The sequence below is a fragment of the Monocercomonoides exilis genome, assembly GCF_001643675.1.
Source record: "Monocercomonoides exilis strain PA203 chromosome Unknown scaffold35-1074681, whole genome shotgun sequence".
Classification (NCBI taxonomy): Eukaryota; Preaxostyla; order Oxymonadida; family Polymastigidae; genus Monocercomonoides; species Monocercomonoides exilis.
The window spans coordinates 601,373-621,231 of NW_027150580.1; the positions used below are offsets into that span (position 1 = coordinate 601,373).

Consider the following 19,859-nt stretch of genomic DNA (forward strand, 5'->3'; position numbering starts at 1 on the left):
ATGGCACTTTTACCAGTTGTTTTTCGGGCACTGCCAAGTCCATTGGACGAGGCTCAGCGCAACTTGGTTGGAACTTCAATCATTCAACTTCAGATGGGTATTCGAACGCCAGGTAGTTTTGATGAAAAAAGCAAGCTGATTGAGATTACCAACCAACTCTTTTCGTCCCATCAAGCATTTGTGCATTTTGGACGAATAATCTTTCGAATGAGCAGAATACACTTCCGCAACGAAGGCATCGACAAGCTCTGCCAGCCTCTTCTATCGGATGCTGTTTTGCAGAGCCAAGCGACTGCCGACGGGGTGCGTATAACTGCACCAGAGCTAGCGGCGCGAGTGCTGGTGACATCGGTGGAGGCGCTGGCGAGCCCGACACGGCTGATGCTTGCAGCTCGCCTGGCGAACCAGCCGTATGTGGGGTATGTGCAGCAGCTGCTGGGGCAGGTGCTATGCTCTCTGCTGTTCTCAGCGGCGTCTGTGCTGCTGTTTGTGCTCGACAGCACGTCGTGTGGGTGGACAGCCGATCGAATCAAAAGTGTCAGGGCTGCTGCAAAGAGGCAGCTGCAGAGCGGCTTCAGAGGAGGAAGCGGGGGTTTTGGTGCGCAGATGCTGTCTGCTGCACAACTGCCGCTGTCTCCCAGGCAAATGCAGCCTCAACCGCCAATTCTGCCACTAACATCGCCTTCTTCTGTTTCTGCTTCGTTTCCGTCTGCTTCTTCTTCAACTGCATCTTCCTCTGCGATTCTTCCTTCTTCTTTCCCTTCATTTGCTCCGATGCAGCCCATTCATCCTCTTCAAAGGCCTCCCGCAAAGCAACCCTTTTCACTTGCCAACTCTGCATTTTCTCCTTCGCCTCAGCCATTTTGCCTCTTTCCTTCTCCTTCTTCTGCAATTCCTGTGCAAAATGCAGCACAAACAGGCTTTTCTGCCCAGAAACAACTGGGCCCTTCATACCCCCAGCCTTCTCAGAGCACAACAAGCTCAGTTCCACCATTGCAAATGTCTCCTCTTTCTTCTTCTTCTTCTCTGCCATCTTCTTCTTCCTCGTCTTCATCTCCTTCTTCTTCAGCCTCGATGAAGCCTCTTCCTTCGCCTAAGCAAGCCGCTTTTGGCCTGCCTCCTATTCTTGCACCGACTGCTTTTATTCCATCTGCTGCTGGCCATATTCCGATCTCATCAACAACTTCTTCCTCTCCTTCTTCTTCAAATGCTTCTCTCCCCAGCTCTTATTCTTCTTCTGCTTTGCCATCTTTCCCATCGAATCTGCCATCATCATCATCTTCTTCTTCATTCATCACCCCTACTCAATCAACTCTTTATCCAACAACAACAGCAATAACAAAAACTTCTTCCTCATCTTCTTCCTCTTCTCCTTTCTCTTTCCCTTCTTTCCTCAACTCCGACGACCAGCTCATCGAAGAGCTGCGCTTTGCCCTGTCTGAGTGGTGCCGGCGGATGATGCTGCCTTTTCTGCTCTCTTCGCTTGTCTCTCTCTTCTCAGCGTGTGTGGAAAGGCAGCTCATAACAGAGCAGGCAGACAACTGCGCCATCGGCTACTTCACAGACACGGCAGAGTACGAGTCGATAAATGGATCAGTTACACAGAATTTATCTGCTCCTTCACATGCTTCTTCTTCAAATTCTTCACCTTTGTCATCATCATCACCTTCTTCTTCTTCTTCTTCTTCTGGTTCATCTAATTCATCTGATTCGAAAACATCTTCTTCTTCTTCTTATTCTCATTCTTTTGCACAGATTATGCCACTGAAGTCATTCATAGTGTCTTCTTTCCCATACACAGAAATCACATACATATATCTCACTTCAACTGTCAGGCTTATTCTCTTATTGTTCCCGTTGATTGTTTCCACTCTGAAATTGAGAGAACAGCTGAATTTGGAGTCAAAGACGAATTCTCGATGCACGTTGACTCAACAATTACAACAAATCAATGATGTTTCATTACAAACATCATCATCATCATCATCATCATCGCCAACAAATTCTTCTTCTTCTTCTTCTTCCTCATCTCTTTCATCTTCACCTTCATCTTCTTCCACTACCAACACCAACACCACCACCACCTCCTCTTCCTCTTCATCTTCCTCTTCTTCTCCACATGCCCATTCCTCAACCATCGTCTCAGCAGAAGGATCGATTGCCTCCCAAAGTGTGTCTGCGATGAAAGTGCTGGAGCTGTTCTGTGTGAAGAAGAGCAGAAACGAACTTGTGCAGGACATCATCAAAGACAGCGACGAGACAGTCAGATTGGATGTGCACTTCAGCCGCCACAGCAACACATCTCTGCAGAAGGAAGGGAACAAGACACCGAGGGGATTCTATCGCTTTGCTTCTTCTATTGCTTCTGCAGACACATCACAACATAATACCATTTCATCATCATCATCATCATCATCATCCTCTTCCTCTAATTCTTCTTCGCCATCATCATCATCATCATCTTCTTCATTCCAGTGTATTCCAACTCATTCTTCATACATAGCACCAACCCCAATCACACAAATAACCATTCCTTCGATGCATTCTCCCCTGTCAAAATCAGATTCTATCTCATCTTCTCATTCCTCTTCATTCACAAACACTTCTTTTTCTGAATCTGCCTCTGCCTCTGCCTCTTCTTCTTCTTCTTCCTCCTCCTCACCCCTTTCCTCCTCACTTCACAAGCCTTCCACATCACTCATTCAAACACATTCACAATCATCAACACAACATTCACTCAAACCAAACTCTGTTGAGCTATTTTCACGTGATGAACACTCCATCGTGTATACCTTTGTGGAGTCTGCACTCAAATACAGCTGTCTGCTCAGCAGCCGAAAGAGCTACAATTTTGCGCTGGCTGATCTGTTGCGTGCCTTCATGTTCAGCGGAGAAGAGATGGTGGCTGCCCTTTGCCAGCCAGAGCGACTGGAGTGGATGCTTTCTCTTGTGGACGCATGCGCAGGAAGAGGAAAAGCACCAACAACTCGACTGACACAGCAGATGCAGCTGGACAAGAAGAACACGCAAAGAGAGAAGGAAGACCAGTCTGCAAAGAAAAGACCTGCCCAGTTCGCAAAGGAGCGTGTGCTAACGCAGATCTTCCTTCTTTCCAATGTTAACAGCGCCCTTCAGCCACCTTCTCCTTTTTGTCCTCTCTCGCCTTTTTCGCTGACTGCCTCAGACGACCCAGCTGGTGCTGTGTTTTTGGTGCGGCTGTTCCAATACAATCCGAACGATTCTCTGAGCACGAAGTATTTTGAGTCATTAATCCACTTCATCATTCAGCAGTGGAGTCGGACGGGGCGTTGGACGATGGCTCAGATAATGCTGCTGCGAATGTGGATGCAGACTCCGCTAATAAGTGCGATGGCCAAGATGATTGCGCCGATTGTTGATTTGGCGCTGCAGCGGTGTGTTTTGAGTGCAGCTGGCCCTCTCTGCGCAGACGATGTGGACATGCTGGTGTTTCTGCGCGATCTCCTAGCGCTTTCTGAGAGCGAGGCTGTTTTGTGCAGCTTTTGCAAGTCGGCAAAGGCGAAGCAGAAAAACTCTGTGTTGTCTACAGCAGCAGCAACAAACGAGCACGAGAGCAACTCAAAACAGCAGAAGCAGACAACACTGAAGGAAGCGACTTTATCTTTTGAATCGAGTCTTCCTTTGCCTCCTCAGCAGCAAGAACTTCCAATCATCTGCACACATTTTGAATACAAAAGACACATAAAATCCCGTTCATTGATTTCTGGCGCAGCTCTTTCGTCTGACGCGAACGAAGAGACTTTGATACAGACACTCACTGAACGCATCCTCAACACCTCAGAATGGCCTGAGAAGGAGCTTCTCAGCATGATTCTGTTCCTTCTGCCGTTTTCTCCTGCAACTCTTAAAAAATGCTGCAGTAGTGTTGTCTTTGTGATCGCCTTGATTTTGTCCTGCAAGTCGATTCAAGGGATGTCTGTTCGTCTTGCTGGGAATGTGCTCAATTTCTATGCGAACGAAATGAGCTCTGCAGACTTGGGATCTGCAATAGAGCAGTGTCAGGGAGATCTGCTGAGAGGACTGGTTGATCGGGCATCGAATGACGAGGAGTTTTTGAGGCTGTGGGGAAGAATGGGAGAGATAGCTAGTGACCTCACACACAGCTCTGTCGATGTGAAGATGCGAAGAGGAGACGCCAACTGGAGCATGTATTCAGAGGCTGAAGAGACAGGAAACAAAAGCAGCAGCGGTTGTTCAGGCAGTGTCGATTCCAATGGCGATGCTCTGCTGCTGGTGCTTGACTATCGCCCACCTGTTGAAGACAAAGATCTGATTGCTGACTCGCTGATGGAGCAGGTGCAGAACTCTGTTCAGGATTCAGAGATCAACGAACAGAATCAGAGAATGCATCAGTTTCAGCAAGTGCTTCAGCAGCAGATGCAACAGCAGCAACGAATGGCTGCACAGCAAGGACAGGACAGAAACAGCAACATGGCACGAGTTATGGGCAGAGAAGGAATGCACGCTCTGCAACAGGTGCAACTGCAACAACAGCAACAGCAACAGCAACATTTCCAACAACATGCACAGCAGCTTCAGCAGAAGCAGCCACCAAACGTGTTTTCTCAGCCACTCAGTGGCCAACCTCAAGCACAAATGTCAGCTGCAGCTGGTCAGGCAATGCGAATGGCGGCCGATCAGAAAAACTCAATGACGATTCATGCACACCAGGTGAGTGACATCATCGAACGTGATGGCTCTGCTTCTGCTGGCGGACTGAACTCAGCAAATCGCATACCAACAGCTGGACAGCAGCAACCACAGCAGCATCAACAACAAATGCAGCAAATGCCGCAGTCAGTCGCAGCGATGATGCTGCAAAACAAGCAAGCGCCGCAGATGAAGCAAGATGCCACAAAACAGGCAGCTGCTATGTTGTATGCGAAGAAGGGCGGACTGCCAGGTGGAGCTCCTCCGTCTCATTCATTTGAGAATGGAACAGGAGATGCCATACAGAACAGTCAACAGCAACCAGCTTCTTCTTCTCGGCACAGGCATCATTCAACAGGCAGCCTGTTTGAAGACTCTGAATCTTCAGAGAACGAAGCAGGCTCTGCTCACAAAGAGAGAGAACATGGAAGCGGAAGGAGCAGGCGCAATGAGGGAGCCAACGGAGCTTACTCAGATGATGATGTAGAAGGAGGGAGAGGAGCAGATATTGCAGGAGAAGAAGGAGAGGAAGATGATGACGACGATGATGACGACTACTCACAGCGCAATCATGGCAATTCCAGCAACAAAAAGAAGCGCAGCCACAAGCAGCACAAAAAGAGCAGCAGAAAATCAGCCCACTCGTCTCATTCGCAGCACGTGGGCAGTTCGTCTTCGAGCGAACGAAGGCAAAAGAAGCGAGGGGCAGGAATGGCAGGCTATTCAGGCATCTCCTCTCAGGCTTTCCGCACAAACACACTTGCACATTCAAGTGCATCGCGAAGGATCTCATCTCAGCAGTCTGCGCAACGTGGAGGTGTTTCTGGCTCATCCTCCTCTTCTTCGTCTGGTACTTCTTCTTCTTCTCTGATGAACATTCAACAGCGAAGAATGCCAAGCTCTTCGAATTCACATGCACCGTATGATCCGTCTAAACAAGCCGTACCAAATGCAAATCCTGTGATACCTTCCTTTGTGACATTCTACCGCCAGCCAGATGTTTCCATACGCGCAGAATTCTTTCCAGACGAGTTTGTTTCAGATTCTGTGCAGGTTCCTCCATCTTCACAGCCTGTTTTTGCAGGCGGCACATCGCAGCGTATTCTTCTTCCAATTGAAAAGGGCATTTCGACAGCAACAGCCGTTTTTCGTGGTTTGTCGCACACGACGGTGCACTTCTTTCCGGAAGGATCTGTTTTTGCCGTTCCTGAATCTCCAATAAAAACAGCAAAAGAAAATGGAGATTTGTTTAATTCACGAGTGCAATCAACTACCAGCTATCCTTCACCTCTTCTGTTATCATCATCTTCTTCAGCATTTCCCACATCTTCGAATACACTTTCTCACTTCTCATCATCATTATCAAAGCTATCTTCTTCTGAAAATTCCGTTGAAGTGTGTCCTTCCTGCTATCGCATCCACCATCCCAGTGAGAAGTGGATGGTAAAGCAGGCTTTACTCTTTTTTCGCTGTTGCCTCGCAGGCCTCTTTTCTGCAAATGTTGCTGATGTGTCTGCGTCTGTTGTGTGGACGAACCAATCAGCAAGCACAAGAACGGCAAACAATGTGTGTGGAGATTTGGGCTCGACATCTTTGGCAACATATGCTGATGAATGCTCATCTGATGATAGAGACTATTCAACACCATTTCCCTCTTCTTGCTTGAATGGGACTTGCTCAACTAACTCTGCTGATGCTTCTGATTCGATGCAAAGTGCAGCAATCACTCCGAGTGACAGCTTCCAAGAGCCTCACTCTGTGCCTGTTGATACCGATTACCACGGAATCTATCCTCCGCCTCTCCCTCGTACGGACTTGGAGAGGCTGCGCCGCTCAGATGTTTCAGACAACGTGAATCAGGTGGGCAAAGCACTTGAGGCATTTCATCTGAGACAGAAAATGAAAGAAAAAGCAGCCGAAGATTCAGAACTGATTGAGAGCAAACTGAAGGAAGAGAAAGCGCAACAAGAGAAAGAAGCACAAGGCGATCTCGGATTATTCGGAGAGCCACCGAAAAGAGATATGAAGACCATTACTTTGTACCAAACGCTATCTGTTTTGAGCGAATCAGAAAAACATTATCCGATCGTGCCATCTGTTAGTCCAATAGGAAGGAAGAGTGCATTTATGAAGAAAAGAGAAGATGCCGCATTTAAACGCTGTGTTGTTGGAGTAATTTGTGGTGCTGCCAGCTGCATTGACATTGAAACAAGGCACGCATCAGCACAGTTTTCGCGCGAAATAGCACTCCATTGTGCTCTTTTGTGCGCAGCCAAGAACCCGATCGACTTGCGCATTGGGTGGAAAATCGGGCTGAGCTCTCCTCTGCCTCAGCAGGCTCGATCGCTGATCCGAAGCACATGGAAGGAGAAATGGAGCACTTCAAAAATAAGACACATCAAAAAGAAGATTGAGACAGTCGAGAGAACAGTGGGAAAGAGATCACGATCAGCATATCCGTTCACTTACCCACCAGTTGTGGAAGCACTTTATGGATATCTTTCTCAATATGCGAGTTCATTTTACAAAAAGCCAATCACATTCAGAAAAGCAGATGATGAAGAACTGTACAAATTGATGTCTGATGAGAAGGAAGAAGAAGTCATCAATTACAATAACAACCTTTCAAGCATGTTCAATTCATTGAGAAACAACAATAACAACCAACAACTTACATCAATAGAACCAGAGAGCTATATCGATGCAGTTTTTGATGCATTATCGTTGTCTTCCTCACTTAGACAAATATCAGCTGCAAGATCATCGCTTATTGTGTTCCTCAGAACTTGCATGGCTGTTGTTGAAAGAGAGACAGGAAAGCAAATTGTTGATCCTTCAAACTCTTCTCTTCTGACACAAACATCAGAGTTACTTGCAAAGTCTACGAAGTCAAGCCCAACTTTGAATGAAGCCAATTCATCAAGCAACAAAGAAGTGACTTCTTCATCAATCCCAACGATTTCTGATGAGAACAATCCATACTGCAATTGGGAGGATTTGATAGATGATGAAGAAGATACAACCAATCTGCTTCTTCCTCATCACTATCCTCTTCCTCGATACTCTTACATTGTTCTTCCAAGTAGTAGCAGCAGCAACAGCACACAAGCAAGTTATGTTGATTCCTCTTCATCTGCATTCTGGCCACTTCCTCTTCCCGCTCCTCCGAGACTGACTTCCTTCAATTACGCATCATTTGTCCCGAATATTGCCCCATTTGGTGATCCTTCTGTTGCAGCTTTTTCGTTTAATTCACATAAAACTCCAAAGCTCACGCTGCGCCAATCACTTGGATGTCTTCCTTCAGCAACCTGCCATTCAGCAGGATCATCGTGTATTTGCTCTCAGCACAGTTGCATTCAAAACAGAGATGCATTCCACAAAACAAATGTGTGCTCAGTTGATCATCAGCTGGACGAACTAGGTGAAGAGATTCGTTTTGCCCACGAAGCAAGTTGCATGTGCAGTAGATGCACAGCCGATATTGCTGTAGATCCAATTGTATCAGAACGAAACGGACAGATGCAAACAGCAGAGTCTTCAGAAGCGTCTTCATTGAACTTGAAAAAGAGCCATTACAATTGTCACAATCACATTCATTTGCGTGAGTGGCTGCCGAGTGTGATGTATGTGTTTTCGAGAGTACTCACAAGATGCTCTTTGCTGTGCGGCTCAGCTTCTGTGATGGAGCGTCTGGCTGGTGTTGAAGGATTGGTCGCTCTTATCCACATTCTACCTTGGGAATGGCTGATTGTGCACGAATCAAAGATATTAAAGAGCCTTCTGAATGCGCTTGATAACTCGTGTCTTCCATTAAAAGATCAAGGGCCGTTTGACCCAATGAATTACTTTGAGGAAAGCAATACTCCTCAAATTGATGAGAAAGATGCTGATGATATTTCAAACGACACTTTCCAGAAGGAGTACGAAGATTATATTACTGAGAAAAATGCCTTGATTTCTTCTTTGGTGTGCGATGATGATGACGGACTGAGCCAATTTGGAGGATCCCAAAAGGACGAGAGTGAAACAGAAAATAATACTCCTCATTCATTTTGCAATCCTGTTATCAAAAAGCAGTTTTCAGACCGGAAACGATTTTCTTCTGTATTTTCTGAGCCAACAGCTGCTGATATTGCGGCAATTGGAGCTATTCACAGACTTCTTTCACGTTGCCATCCTCTGTCAGCATTTCCTCTGCATTCCAGTTCAATATTAAAGTCATACAAACAAGCCAATTTCCCAACAGCTTCCGAAGAAGACACAGAAAAGGAACAAACAGACAATGAAGCAATGGAAAAAGACGATGAAGAAGAGGAATCGTTCTCCCATGAAGATTATGGCTTTGGTGGCTATCCGCATTTTCTGGCCTTGAATTTTGCTGTTAAACGACTTCTTCTGGCTTTGTCTTCGCCTTCTCTGCTGAAAAGGAAAATTGCAAGAAAGGAGCTTTCGTTTGTCAGCGAAAGATGGAAAAGAGCAATTGAGATTAGCTTAAGCAAGCACTATCCAGCGATCAGTCAGAACGATAAAAAGGAAAACAATTCAACTCAGAAGAATTCTCGCAAAGTGTCTTTCAACACATTAACAGCAACTATTGAAGGAGACACGCTCATTAAGATTATCGGAAATATGGATCCATCTCTGATAAAGAGACCTCCAAGCGATCATGCTCCAATTTCTTGCTATCATCCATTTTCATTTGCAAAGGATGCTATCTCAGTCATGAAATCTGATTGGAGGCAGAAGTTTTCTTCCATAAGCGGAATGATAAGTGCAAATAAAGAGGTTGTCCAATTATCCGATGATTCGTCAATGAAATCTGAAGAGATTGAACATTCAACAAATCAATCAATTTTGGCCAATGCAAGCAAAATAGCAAAACAGAGCACCGAGAACAACCTTATCTCAATCGAAAGAACAGGACTATTGTCTTCATACACCTCGCTGCTGATGCTTGATGTTGATGATATTTTGTCGAGCCGCAGCTTAAGTGAGATCACGCAGCTCTTTCGCAATGCAGAGACTTCCATCAGACAGAAAGTGCGCCAATGCAATTTGTATTTCCCAAGGACAATATTCACACTGTATGAGTCACTGCACAATGAAAAAGATTCTGACTCAGACAATTCTTCAAAGAAGTCCAAAGGATCTTCTTCGAAATATGCTGATCCAGTCGATGCATCAACAAATTACACAAGAAAGACAGCGTTGATGAGAGAGACTCTTTTGCTGGAAGCTTTGCATGCACTGCCTTCGTTTGCAGCTGAATTTTGCTCATTTTTAACTTTCATAAACGCCGTTTTGGCCAGATTGGAATCAAAAATGAAACAGATAAACAATAAAAATGGGAGTGAAGAACAAACAATAGAGTTGTTTTACTGGAATGCAATGAATTATATTGCGATGTTTGCATGGACATTGAAAAAATGGGATGAAAAAACGCAATCAGAACGAAATGGCGCATCATCTCCCGTTTTAAATTGTCTTTTCACTTTGAAATCGACGTTGGAAGATTTCAATGTGAGCTTGAAAGATATTAAGAGGCTTCAGAAACTTGGAAAGGAATGTTTAATGTTTCTCATCACAATGTTAGAAGATCCAAAGCAAAAATTGAGTGACGATCAACTGATTATTGCACTGTGCTCAAAGGATATTATACGCTATTATCAAGATGGGTATGCTTCTTCCGCACTGCAAGTCCTTTCTTTCTGCTCATCGAAACATTTACTTCATTTTGGAGCAATTCTGCAAAAGAGGATCATTACTCAAGCAATTATCGCAACGAATGCCAGAAATGATACAATGAGAGACATATTTATTGAAATTTTGTCGTTTTGTGATTCTCTCACGCCAAGCAATATGAAACGCTTTTCTTCGTATTTGATGGATCTGATTGTAATTTCACCGAACCTGTTTTATGGTCTTGCTCATTTCCCAACAGAGTCTAATAAAGAGAATGAAAATGGAGATTTCGAAGACCAGTGGCAGGCATCTGATGACTTTTTGGATCGGACCAATTTGACTTTGACTGAAACATTCATTCAAAGACAAATTGATTACCCCCCGCAACAGACAGATAGCATATTGGGATCGTTTCATGCTGCTTATTTCCCAATGCACTCAAAAAGCAGACTGACATCAGAATTCATTGAAAGCACTTCGTCTCTTCCGTATTATGAGCCTGGGCGCAACAGCTGGGTTGTTTGCAGGGACGAAGCTGATGGCAACAGATTAGTTGGTCTCTTGCAGCAAGATCCCCGGGGAAGAATTCTTGATGAGTTTCCTTGGATGGACAACGCTTCATGCAGCAAACGTGGTTTTTGCTCTCATTGCAATAAGAATCACAAACACAACAGACCTCTGCTGCTTTCAGGATTTTGCAAGACAGCTGCAAGTGTTTTGGAGCATTCCAGCTCAGATTTTGTATCACTTGCTCTTATAAACAGAAACAATGCCAAGATGATGCAGTTGATCAGTTGGTTGCTGCAAATTGATAGTTGCCCAAGCATCCATTCATTAATCTTATTGTTCATAAAAGAAGAATGGACAGTCACAAGTCTCAGAAGACAGCTTTCATCTCCGCTAAGCACAACATATGCATCTCCCATTGAGACACATGCATTGTCTGACCAGATAACAAGATACGACAACTTCCATTACAGACGTGAGCTTGGTTCGCAACACAGGGCAAGCGACACTTTCATATCGAAGGACGAAATCAAAGAGTCACGAAAACCGCCACCAACTCCGCCACCAAGGAACAGAATGACACCGCAATCGCTTAGCATCGCACGCTCAAGAACACCTCCTCCTTCTACTGGTGATGTGGCTTCAAATATTCGAAGGATTGTTAAAGCAGGCAAGTCTGTTATGAATGGAATGGCAACAGAAGAAGGAAGGGTAACACCTGCTTTGATGAGGAATGTTACACTTTTGAGACAATCAACTGGAAATGAAGAGGATTCTGCTTTTGACAATCCAGAAAGCAGTGAAGAAGGAGATGCCATTAGCGAAATTGAAACTCCACAAAAGACAAAAAATGTGAGAAGGTCAAACAAAAGAACAAGCGAAAGAACACAAAAAAGCAAGAAAAATCGCAGAATTGAAGCAAAATCTATTGAAAAAACTGAAGCCAAACAAATTCAGACAACAGCAAATCAAAACACACAGGAGTCTGAATACGAGCAAATGACATTTGAAGACAACGAATGCGAACTTACGAAAGAAGAAGAAGAAGAACTGGAAAAGGAATTGGAAGATGACAAAACAGCCGAAGAGGACGATGGCTGGTGGGTCATTGACGAGTATCCGCAACTCCATTTCGGCTCTTTTCTTTCTCTGAAAGACGATCTCTTCCGCTGCACCGCCCAAAAGGAATGGATCATCCAAGCAGCTTCCACAGGCTCACAGACGCCGTCAACTCCAGTTCGAACCTCTTCAGCTCCTCCTCTTTCGTTTTCTCCTCCTCTCACCATTTCTCCACCACCTTCACCAACCCCATTTTCTTCAGGCCATTCAACAACAACACAACCGGCTCTTTTGCTGTTAGACGACCATTCAGAAAGTTTGATTGTGTCTCCGATTGTTCCGTTGAACTCGAACAAGCTTTCGTCAATCACACATCCAGACACACAGCTGATCCGCCTTCCGACCGAAGACAATCTCTTCATCTTCAAAGCAGATCTGATTCTTTCGATGTTCCGCACTCATCTCGACAGGCTGCAGTATGTCCCGTGTGTCCTCCAATCAATCTTTGCTGCGCTGAGCGGATTTGCCGATGCACATCGTCAGAGCGCTTCATTCTACCTTAGCTTTTTGGTGTCACACGAAGCAAAAGAGAGAATTGTCCTGCTAGCACAGCTGTTAATTGACTTTGTGAAAGAGTCTTCGCAAAGATACACAAAATTGCAGGGAAAGAAAGAGTGGAAAGAAAGCAGTCTTCAGCTGAACGATCTGGAAATGAATGCGCTTCTGTCGCTGATTAGACTGATGAACTGCTCCTCCACCATCGACACCTCCTTCATCCTCCAGTTTCTGCTACTTGACTTGCCACTCACAGCACCCTTGGGATTCCGTCTGGCTGCGCTCAGCAACACAATTGGAGTGGCTGTTCACAAAAGCAACCCAGAGTCACTCAAGGATGACACTGTCAAGTTCATTGGCATTCCTATCTCAAGAGCGCTTTCACTGCAGAAAAGGATGCATCTTCTGACATCATCTGAGCTGGCTCTGATAAACTGGTTTGTCAGCTGCCCACAGCAAAAGCAGACAAAAACACCAGCAGAAGGCATTTCACCCCAAACACCATTCACTACAGCCAATTCATTCCTTTCTCCTCTCTCGAAAGCATCGACATCTTCTCCTTCTTCTTCTGCATCTTCTTCAACATCATCTTCTTCTCCATCAACACATTCATCCACATCGAATACAAACACTTCAGAAACCACTTCTCCTTCATCTCAAATGACCAAACAAGCAAACAGTCCACACAAATCATCTAATCAGTCAGTTGCACTCTTTATTTACGAGTTCCTCAAATTTGGAAGATATTTGAAGCAAATAGATTTGATCTCACAATCCGTTGAAAGTGACGCATCAACTCCATCTTCTTTATCTGCTTCACAGCCAACCGGCCTGCAAAGCACAAGTACCTCATCTCTTTCTCCTTCTGTTGTCAGTAGCCCATTCTATGAGATTATGAAGAGCCCTCTTCTGAGAGGTGACATGATGGCCTTTGTAAGCGAGCTTCTTCTGATCATTCCACCGATCCCTTCCTCAACTGAACTGATTGTCCATCTCTGCTTCATCCCTCAGCAACCAAAATTCCCAAATTCAACATCACCTTTCTCGCTGTTTGCCTCAGCTGCTCGCGTTGCCTCAGTCACTCCGAAGATCTTCCAGGAGTTTTTGCAAAACGTTCTCAGATCAATCTCGCCAAATTCTCTTCAGCACGAAATCGACATTAAAAAGAGATTCTTCTCTATCATCGGAGAATTGCCACTGTATTTTGCAAATTCTTTTCCTGCACCTTTCAACAAATCATCTCAAACGCAAATGCAAAATGTTAGTTCTCCGTCTTCAACTGCCTTTACTTTTCTATCTGAAGCAACTCCCAGCAACGCCCGCCGCTCTGTGCAGAGTTCTTCTCCATTGAAGCCTTTGTCAACATCTTCGCATGTTTCTTTTCCTGCTCTGCCCAATCCTTCTATTTCTTCTCCTCAGGCAAAGGACTCAACTACTCCCTCTTTGTCCTCTATTAACTATCTGCACTTTCTTGACGCTTTGTGCGCTGGAGACAACAGCAAGTCATCACACTCGGTGAGAGCTATTGTTGCTGCACTGTATTCTGTTTATGGTGTGCCAGGCGAGTTTTTGAGCGAAGAGGAGCTGGCTGCAAAACTTGACGTTACACCATCACTTGATCGTTTGCTGTCGAATTTGACAAACACACCACAGGAACAGTTCGCACAGATATTGGGTGTTCAGCCACAGCAGCACTCTGACTCGTCTACATCGTCGTCGGCAAAGACTGATGGCCGATTATCATCAGACGGTGCGTATTATCCAGAGTGGGTGAACTCTTTCGTCTCGTCAAATTCGAGCTTGCTTGTTATGGGAGACAGTGTGCTGAAGAAGGATTACGACAACCTGCAGCAGAATTCTGGGCTGATGGCGTGCTCCAATCTGCTGTGGGACGGGATGGGGGCAGCGATTGACCTGATGTTTGTGTGCAGACACGTGTTCACACCGATCATTCTGGAGTTCATCGGAATGCAGGTGAACAGAAACAGCGCGAAGAGGAAGTGCCTGCAGATGCTGCGGTGGGTGGTATATTTCGAAGAGCTGACCAGAAAAAAGAAGGAAAGCGACTCGGCTACAAACAGAGAATGGGTCAAGTGCCTGAAGATTGCATACGGGCCAAGGGCATGCTTGATGTGGAAGCAGTTGAGAGAGAAGCTTGGCATAGCTCCTTCTCCTCAATTGCAATCTATCCACTCAAAACAGGCACCAATCGAAACAAAAGTTGCTTCTTCATCTTCTTCCTCATCTCCCTCTCAGTCATCTTCACATTCATCATTTTCTGAAAGCCAAACAGTTGTGGACTACTGCGAACTGCCTGATGTTCCTCCTTACGTTCTGAATCATCTCTTCCGCCGCACCGACAATAAGACGTCCTTGTGCATCTTCAAAGTTGCTAAGCAATTTGTTCTCCAATTGAGCAAGTCCATTGAACTGGCAGAGCGCCAGCAGATGAACAAGCAAATGCTAAACGAATTGAAAAACACAATGAGCCATGCCACGAGCCGCCTGATATCTGTGATGAAGCTGTGGCCGCTGCCGAGGAACTTGAATGAGCTTTTCGTCCTGCAGAAGATCGCACCAGCTGTACTGTACCACATTCTACCGGATTACTTTGCCTCAGTGAAGGAGGATCGCTCAATTCTTGACCACAAAGCTGCATTTGAGTATCTGTTCATGGGGATTGAAATCCATTTGAACTCATTGAAAAAGGATGAAGACAACATTGGTGACGAACTGGTGAAGTGTGTGCACGAAATAATGCAATTCTGTCCATTGCAGCTTTTTCGCCCGAAGCTCCAGTTGGAAATGGAATATGAACAGGCACAAAACGCGAACAATGCTGCAAATCAGTCTCAACAGCCTCCACCACCACTTGCAGCACCACCAGCAGCAGCACAAAAACCGAGTATTCCGCTAGACGAAGAAAAGGAGAAAAGACGGAAGCTCTACGATGAAAAGGGGTTGACCAAAACCAGATGCTCAGTACTTCATTGGTTCAACAAGCGGCTTTTGCAAATCATAAGTGCATACCACAGACGAGTTCTGGATCAAGCTGTAGCTGCAAAGTCATCTCTGTCTCTTTCTTCTTCTTCTTCTGCTGCTTCTTCTTCTTTGGTAACACGACCTTCTTCAGGTACTGGCTCATCACCATCATCTTCGCTACTACCTTCAAACCAGTTTCCACCGAGTGCTGGAAGCAACAATGCAACTGCAAACCAATCTGATCAGTCGCAACACGTCTCATCCCAGTCGGCGCAGCAAAACTTCCAGAAAGCAGCGCAAAAAGGACCAGCTCAGTCAAAAGTGATGGCTGTGGCAAGCCAAATGATTGCAGCTCTTCCTCAAACAAAAGCCCAGCCAGCAACTTCTCCAACGTCTGTCTCAATTACTCCTCCTTTCTCTCAGCAGACAGCCACAGGAAGCTCACTTCAGCAGCAGCCGCAACATCAACAAATGAATCTATCACCCCAATCCGCTTCAATTCTTCCCCAGTCTCAGCAAAGCACAGCTGGAACACAACAACAAGCACAACAAATAGGCCAAGTTCAACAGCAAGCGAATCAGATGCAGGCAATTCAACACAACAGCAATGCTTTGCCATCTCCCCAACAACAGAATCCGAATCCTCTTCACTCGCAACACATTCAAGGTGCTGCACAGTTTTCATCGCTTGGGCTGAACTCTTCGAGCCATGTGAAATTTGCATCAACAACAGGCATGCCTTTCACTTTCAGTTCGAACGCTGTGATGCCCGTGATGTCCTCTGGAATGCCTCAGAACGGAAGGCAAATGAATGCCCAACAGCCACTCCAGATGAAAGTTCCAGGCTCCACTCAAACAGCCACACTTGACTCTGCCAACAGCAACGTTTCTAAGGAGAAGTCATTTCAGATTGTTGAAAATACAATTGCTTTCTTCTTCAAATTGATAAATGTTATTGTGATGTCAAATCCTATTCTTCTCACGATATCACAACAATATTTGATTGACTTTGCAACAATCTTTATGAATTTATCAACAAAAATACCAAACTGCTTGTGGTTTGCTTGTGAGACAATTAGCCAGCTGTGGTGGAATCTCAGACTCAACATGAGAGACACAGAAGAAAATGCATTGAAAGTCACTCAGCGGTTCGTAAGCATGTTTGCACAAACAAAAGAAGGGGCTTCGATGGCTCTGCAGCTGTTGCAGTCAGTTATTCTATCAGCGCCTTCTGATATGGACTATCCATTTGGCTGCCAGAGTTATGTGCTGCCATCTGGCCATTTTATTAATCCTCTGCTTCAGACTTTACCACACCCAGTAAAGCAATCACCGAAAAATGGAATGTCTCCGATTAATTCAGCAACTCGACTGAAACTGCTCCATCTACTTGCAATTGTGTACAATGAGATGCTGAAGGCAAATTCATTGAGCCACGACGAAAAGGAGAATTTGAAGTTTTCTTTCTACCAATGCTGTCTTCTCGTGTATCGGGAGCATCTCTTGCAGCCTGTGCTGTGCATAAAGAATAGCACACAAATTGTTCCTGTTCCGCAACAGATTCCTTTTGGATTCCCAAATCAGCCTGGGCAGAGATTGAATGTTCCCCGCAATGCTCCAAATGCAAGATGGAATGAACCTGGAAAGCCAACAGCTGGAATGCAAGTGGGAGGATTGGAACAGCAGAAAAACACGCAGATGCAAAAGCAAAACCCTCAAATGTTCTTCCAGCAGCAGCAGCAACAGCAGCAGCAACAACAACAGGCGCAGCAACAACCACAACATCAACAACTTCAGTTGCAATCCATGCAGCACCAGACTCAACCCCAGACTCAACCACAAGCACTACCGCAGCCTCAGCATCAATCGCAATCTCAGTTTCAACCACAACAGCAATCGCAGCAACAGCAACAGCAATTGATGAAAGTGCAACAACAGTCACAGCCACTCATACCACAACTGCCGCAAATGCCGAATCCAAACAGCCAGACACAGCACGCACAACAGCTGATGCAGACAAGTCGTTCTATTCCAATCTCAACGACTGGATTTCCCGGCAGGCAAATGCACCAAATGATTTCTGTCCAGCCTCAGCTCGGAGGTGGGATTCATCAGGGCAGCTTAGGTCATCACCAGCCCCAGCCTCAGTCTTCCATGGGGGGTGGAATGCCAGTTCAGCAGTTTTATGGCAATGCACATGTTCCGATGAATACGGGTTCTATGTATTTTCAGCAGCAAATTCCATTGTTGACTCAGCCTCCGAGGCAGCAACCACAGATGCCACAGTCTATTACACAGCAGCAACTTCAGTTTCCAATGCAGCAAATGCAAACTCAACAGCAAATGCAACAACAGCAAGGATCGATAATGAATCAAGGACCATTCAGAGGTGGACTTCCTGGGGGCTCACCACTTGCTCCTGGGGAAAGATCAGGACAAAATGAAAGTGGAGCATTTAACACGGGAATTTTTCAACAGCAAGTACAACAGCAACAGCAGCAACAGTTTCAGCAACAGTTTCAGCAAAGAGGACAAATTCAGAATTTGAACAGGCAAGCTCCCGTGAATAATGCAGCTTCTGTTCAAATGCTTCATCCGAGCCAAACGGAAGTACCGCAACAAAATTATTTTATTTCCTCATTGCCATCTTCTGCTTCAATGACGCAGAACACTTCGACTGGCCCATCTTCAATCAATGTCCAGCAATCAACATCATCGCTGCCTGCGTTTCCTCCTCTTCCTTCTCGTCAAATGCCTTCAAATATTTCTTCTGCTAATCAGCGGCCTAACCATCCCATATTGACACCATTGGCACATCCAATAAACCCTTCTGTGCAAATGGCATATCCCACAGCATATAATTCTATCAAAGCAATTGATTCAGGGCAGATGAAACCTCTAAGCGAAAATGACGACAATCAGCTGTTTCTCTCAGAAATAAACACATTTTTGTCTGACACATGGGTTAATGGAGACTTTGAGGTAAGAACAAAGCTTCTTGAATTCATTCACTCAAATCTCCCAATCAACTTGTCTGAAAGACTGGAGTTTCTGGCTCTTGTGTATGAATGGAGACATCTCCAGTCTGCAAACATTCCACTTTTATTCAATTTGCTTTTGCTTGGCGTTTTCTCAGATAACTTTTATCCAACTGGGCATATTTTGAAGCCTCATCCAGTGTTTTTTGATTCAACATCTGCACAAAACGAGCTTTCTGACAAACTACAGCCAGTTCGATTTGCAAATCACACTGCACAAATTAACGGGTTCTGTAGCTGGAAAGCTTCAAATGACGATACTGAAAGTGGAATTGAAATTGAAGAAGAAGAAAGCGTGCAAAATGAAGAAGCTTCCGATAAAGAAGCTAACTCTGAAGCTGACGATTGGAGAAGATCTGCAATGAAAAATCGGAGAAAAACAACTCAACCACGCAGAACAGCAAAGGACCTTAGGCTTTTGAGCTTGTTTAGTCGCGATTCAAAAGCATCTTATTCACTTGTGTTAAACACATCGTCTGCTCATCTTGTTTCAGCATTTCGCTCTCTGTGCTTTGCATCCAACTCTCTCAGTCAAGAAATTCCTCTCTCACTATTTCCTGCTTTGTGGACGCGCCTTTCAGACTCAGAGCAGCAGAGCTGCATCAAAGCGACAACAACTGCTTTATCAACAAATGTTGCTTCAGAAGTCGTTCCAAGCGATGCATTTGGATGGAAAGTGTCTTCTGCTGGACAGTTGCTAAGAGTTCAGAATCGATGTAGATTGCAGAGTTTCAATAGAGATTTGAGATTAGAAAAGAGTAAACCGTTTGATTTCTATGATGATGACAGCGGCGAGGAAAGCGACGGTTTTGCCAATCATTCGTCAAAAGATTGTAAACACACAGATGAGAAAAATTCATCCACCAGGAATGAAGGAATGATGGAAATTGACACAGGCAACACAAAGGAAACAACAAAAGAACCGAGAAGAGATCTCAAGAGAAGGAAAAAAGGAAAGCATCTCCGCCGAATGCGCCCAGTGAACGAAGTTACTCGAGTGATTTGGCATTCTCATCGGCCATCGTCTGCCCTTTCACCGTTCTGGTTCCTTCCTCCGCTTATGCAGAAGCGCAATATGGCAAGACACCCAACAGAACTGATTGGCTCAATGCCTGCAAACATTATGTTGAACTCAACAACGTTAGGAAGTTTGAGAAGTCGTCGTGTTTTGATGGAGAAAATGCTACAATTGCGAGGTGGATTCCTGACTGATGGAAGAGAAAACTACAACAAGAGAAAGGAAGTATTGTGCCGAAAACACGGGACACCTGTTTCTGAGACAGAAATTTCAAAGCTTACAACTTTTGAAGATTTGATGGAGGATAACTTCAACATTTACTCAAA

The 19,859-nt window shown here is 45.0% G+C and overlaps 1 protein-coding gene across 1 annotated transcript in view; it reads left to right on the plus strand.

The window, feature by feature from the left end:
- MONOS_6085 (uncharacterized protein) overlaps positions 1-19,859 on the plus strand; it is a gene marked incomplete at its 5' end in the record, with an annotated part of 29,901 nt that continues 10,042 nt past the window's right edge. Inside the window, one exon of the mRNA XM_067876290.1 lies at positions 1-19,859. This exon is cut by the window's right edge and continues 10,042 nt beyond it. Within this exon, the coding sequence (XP_067723945.1) occupies positions 1-19,859 (19,859 nt within the window).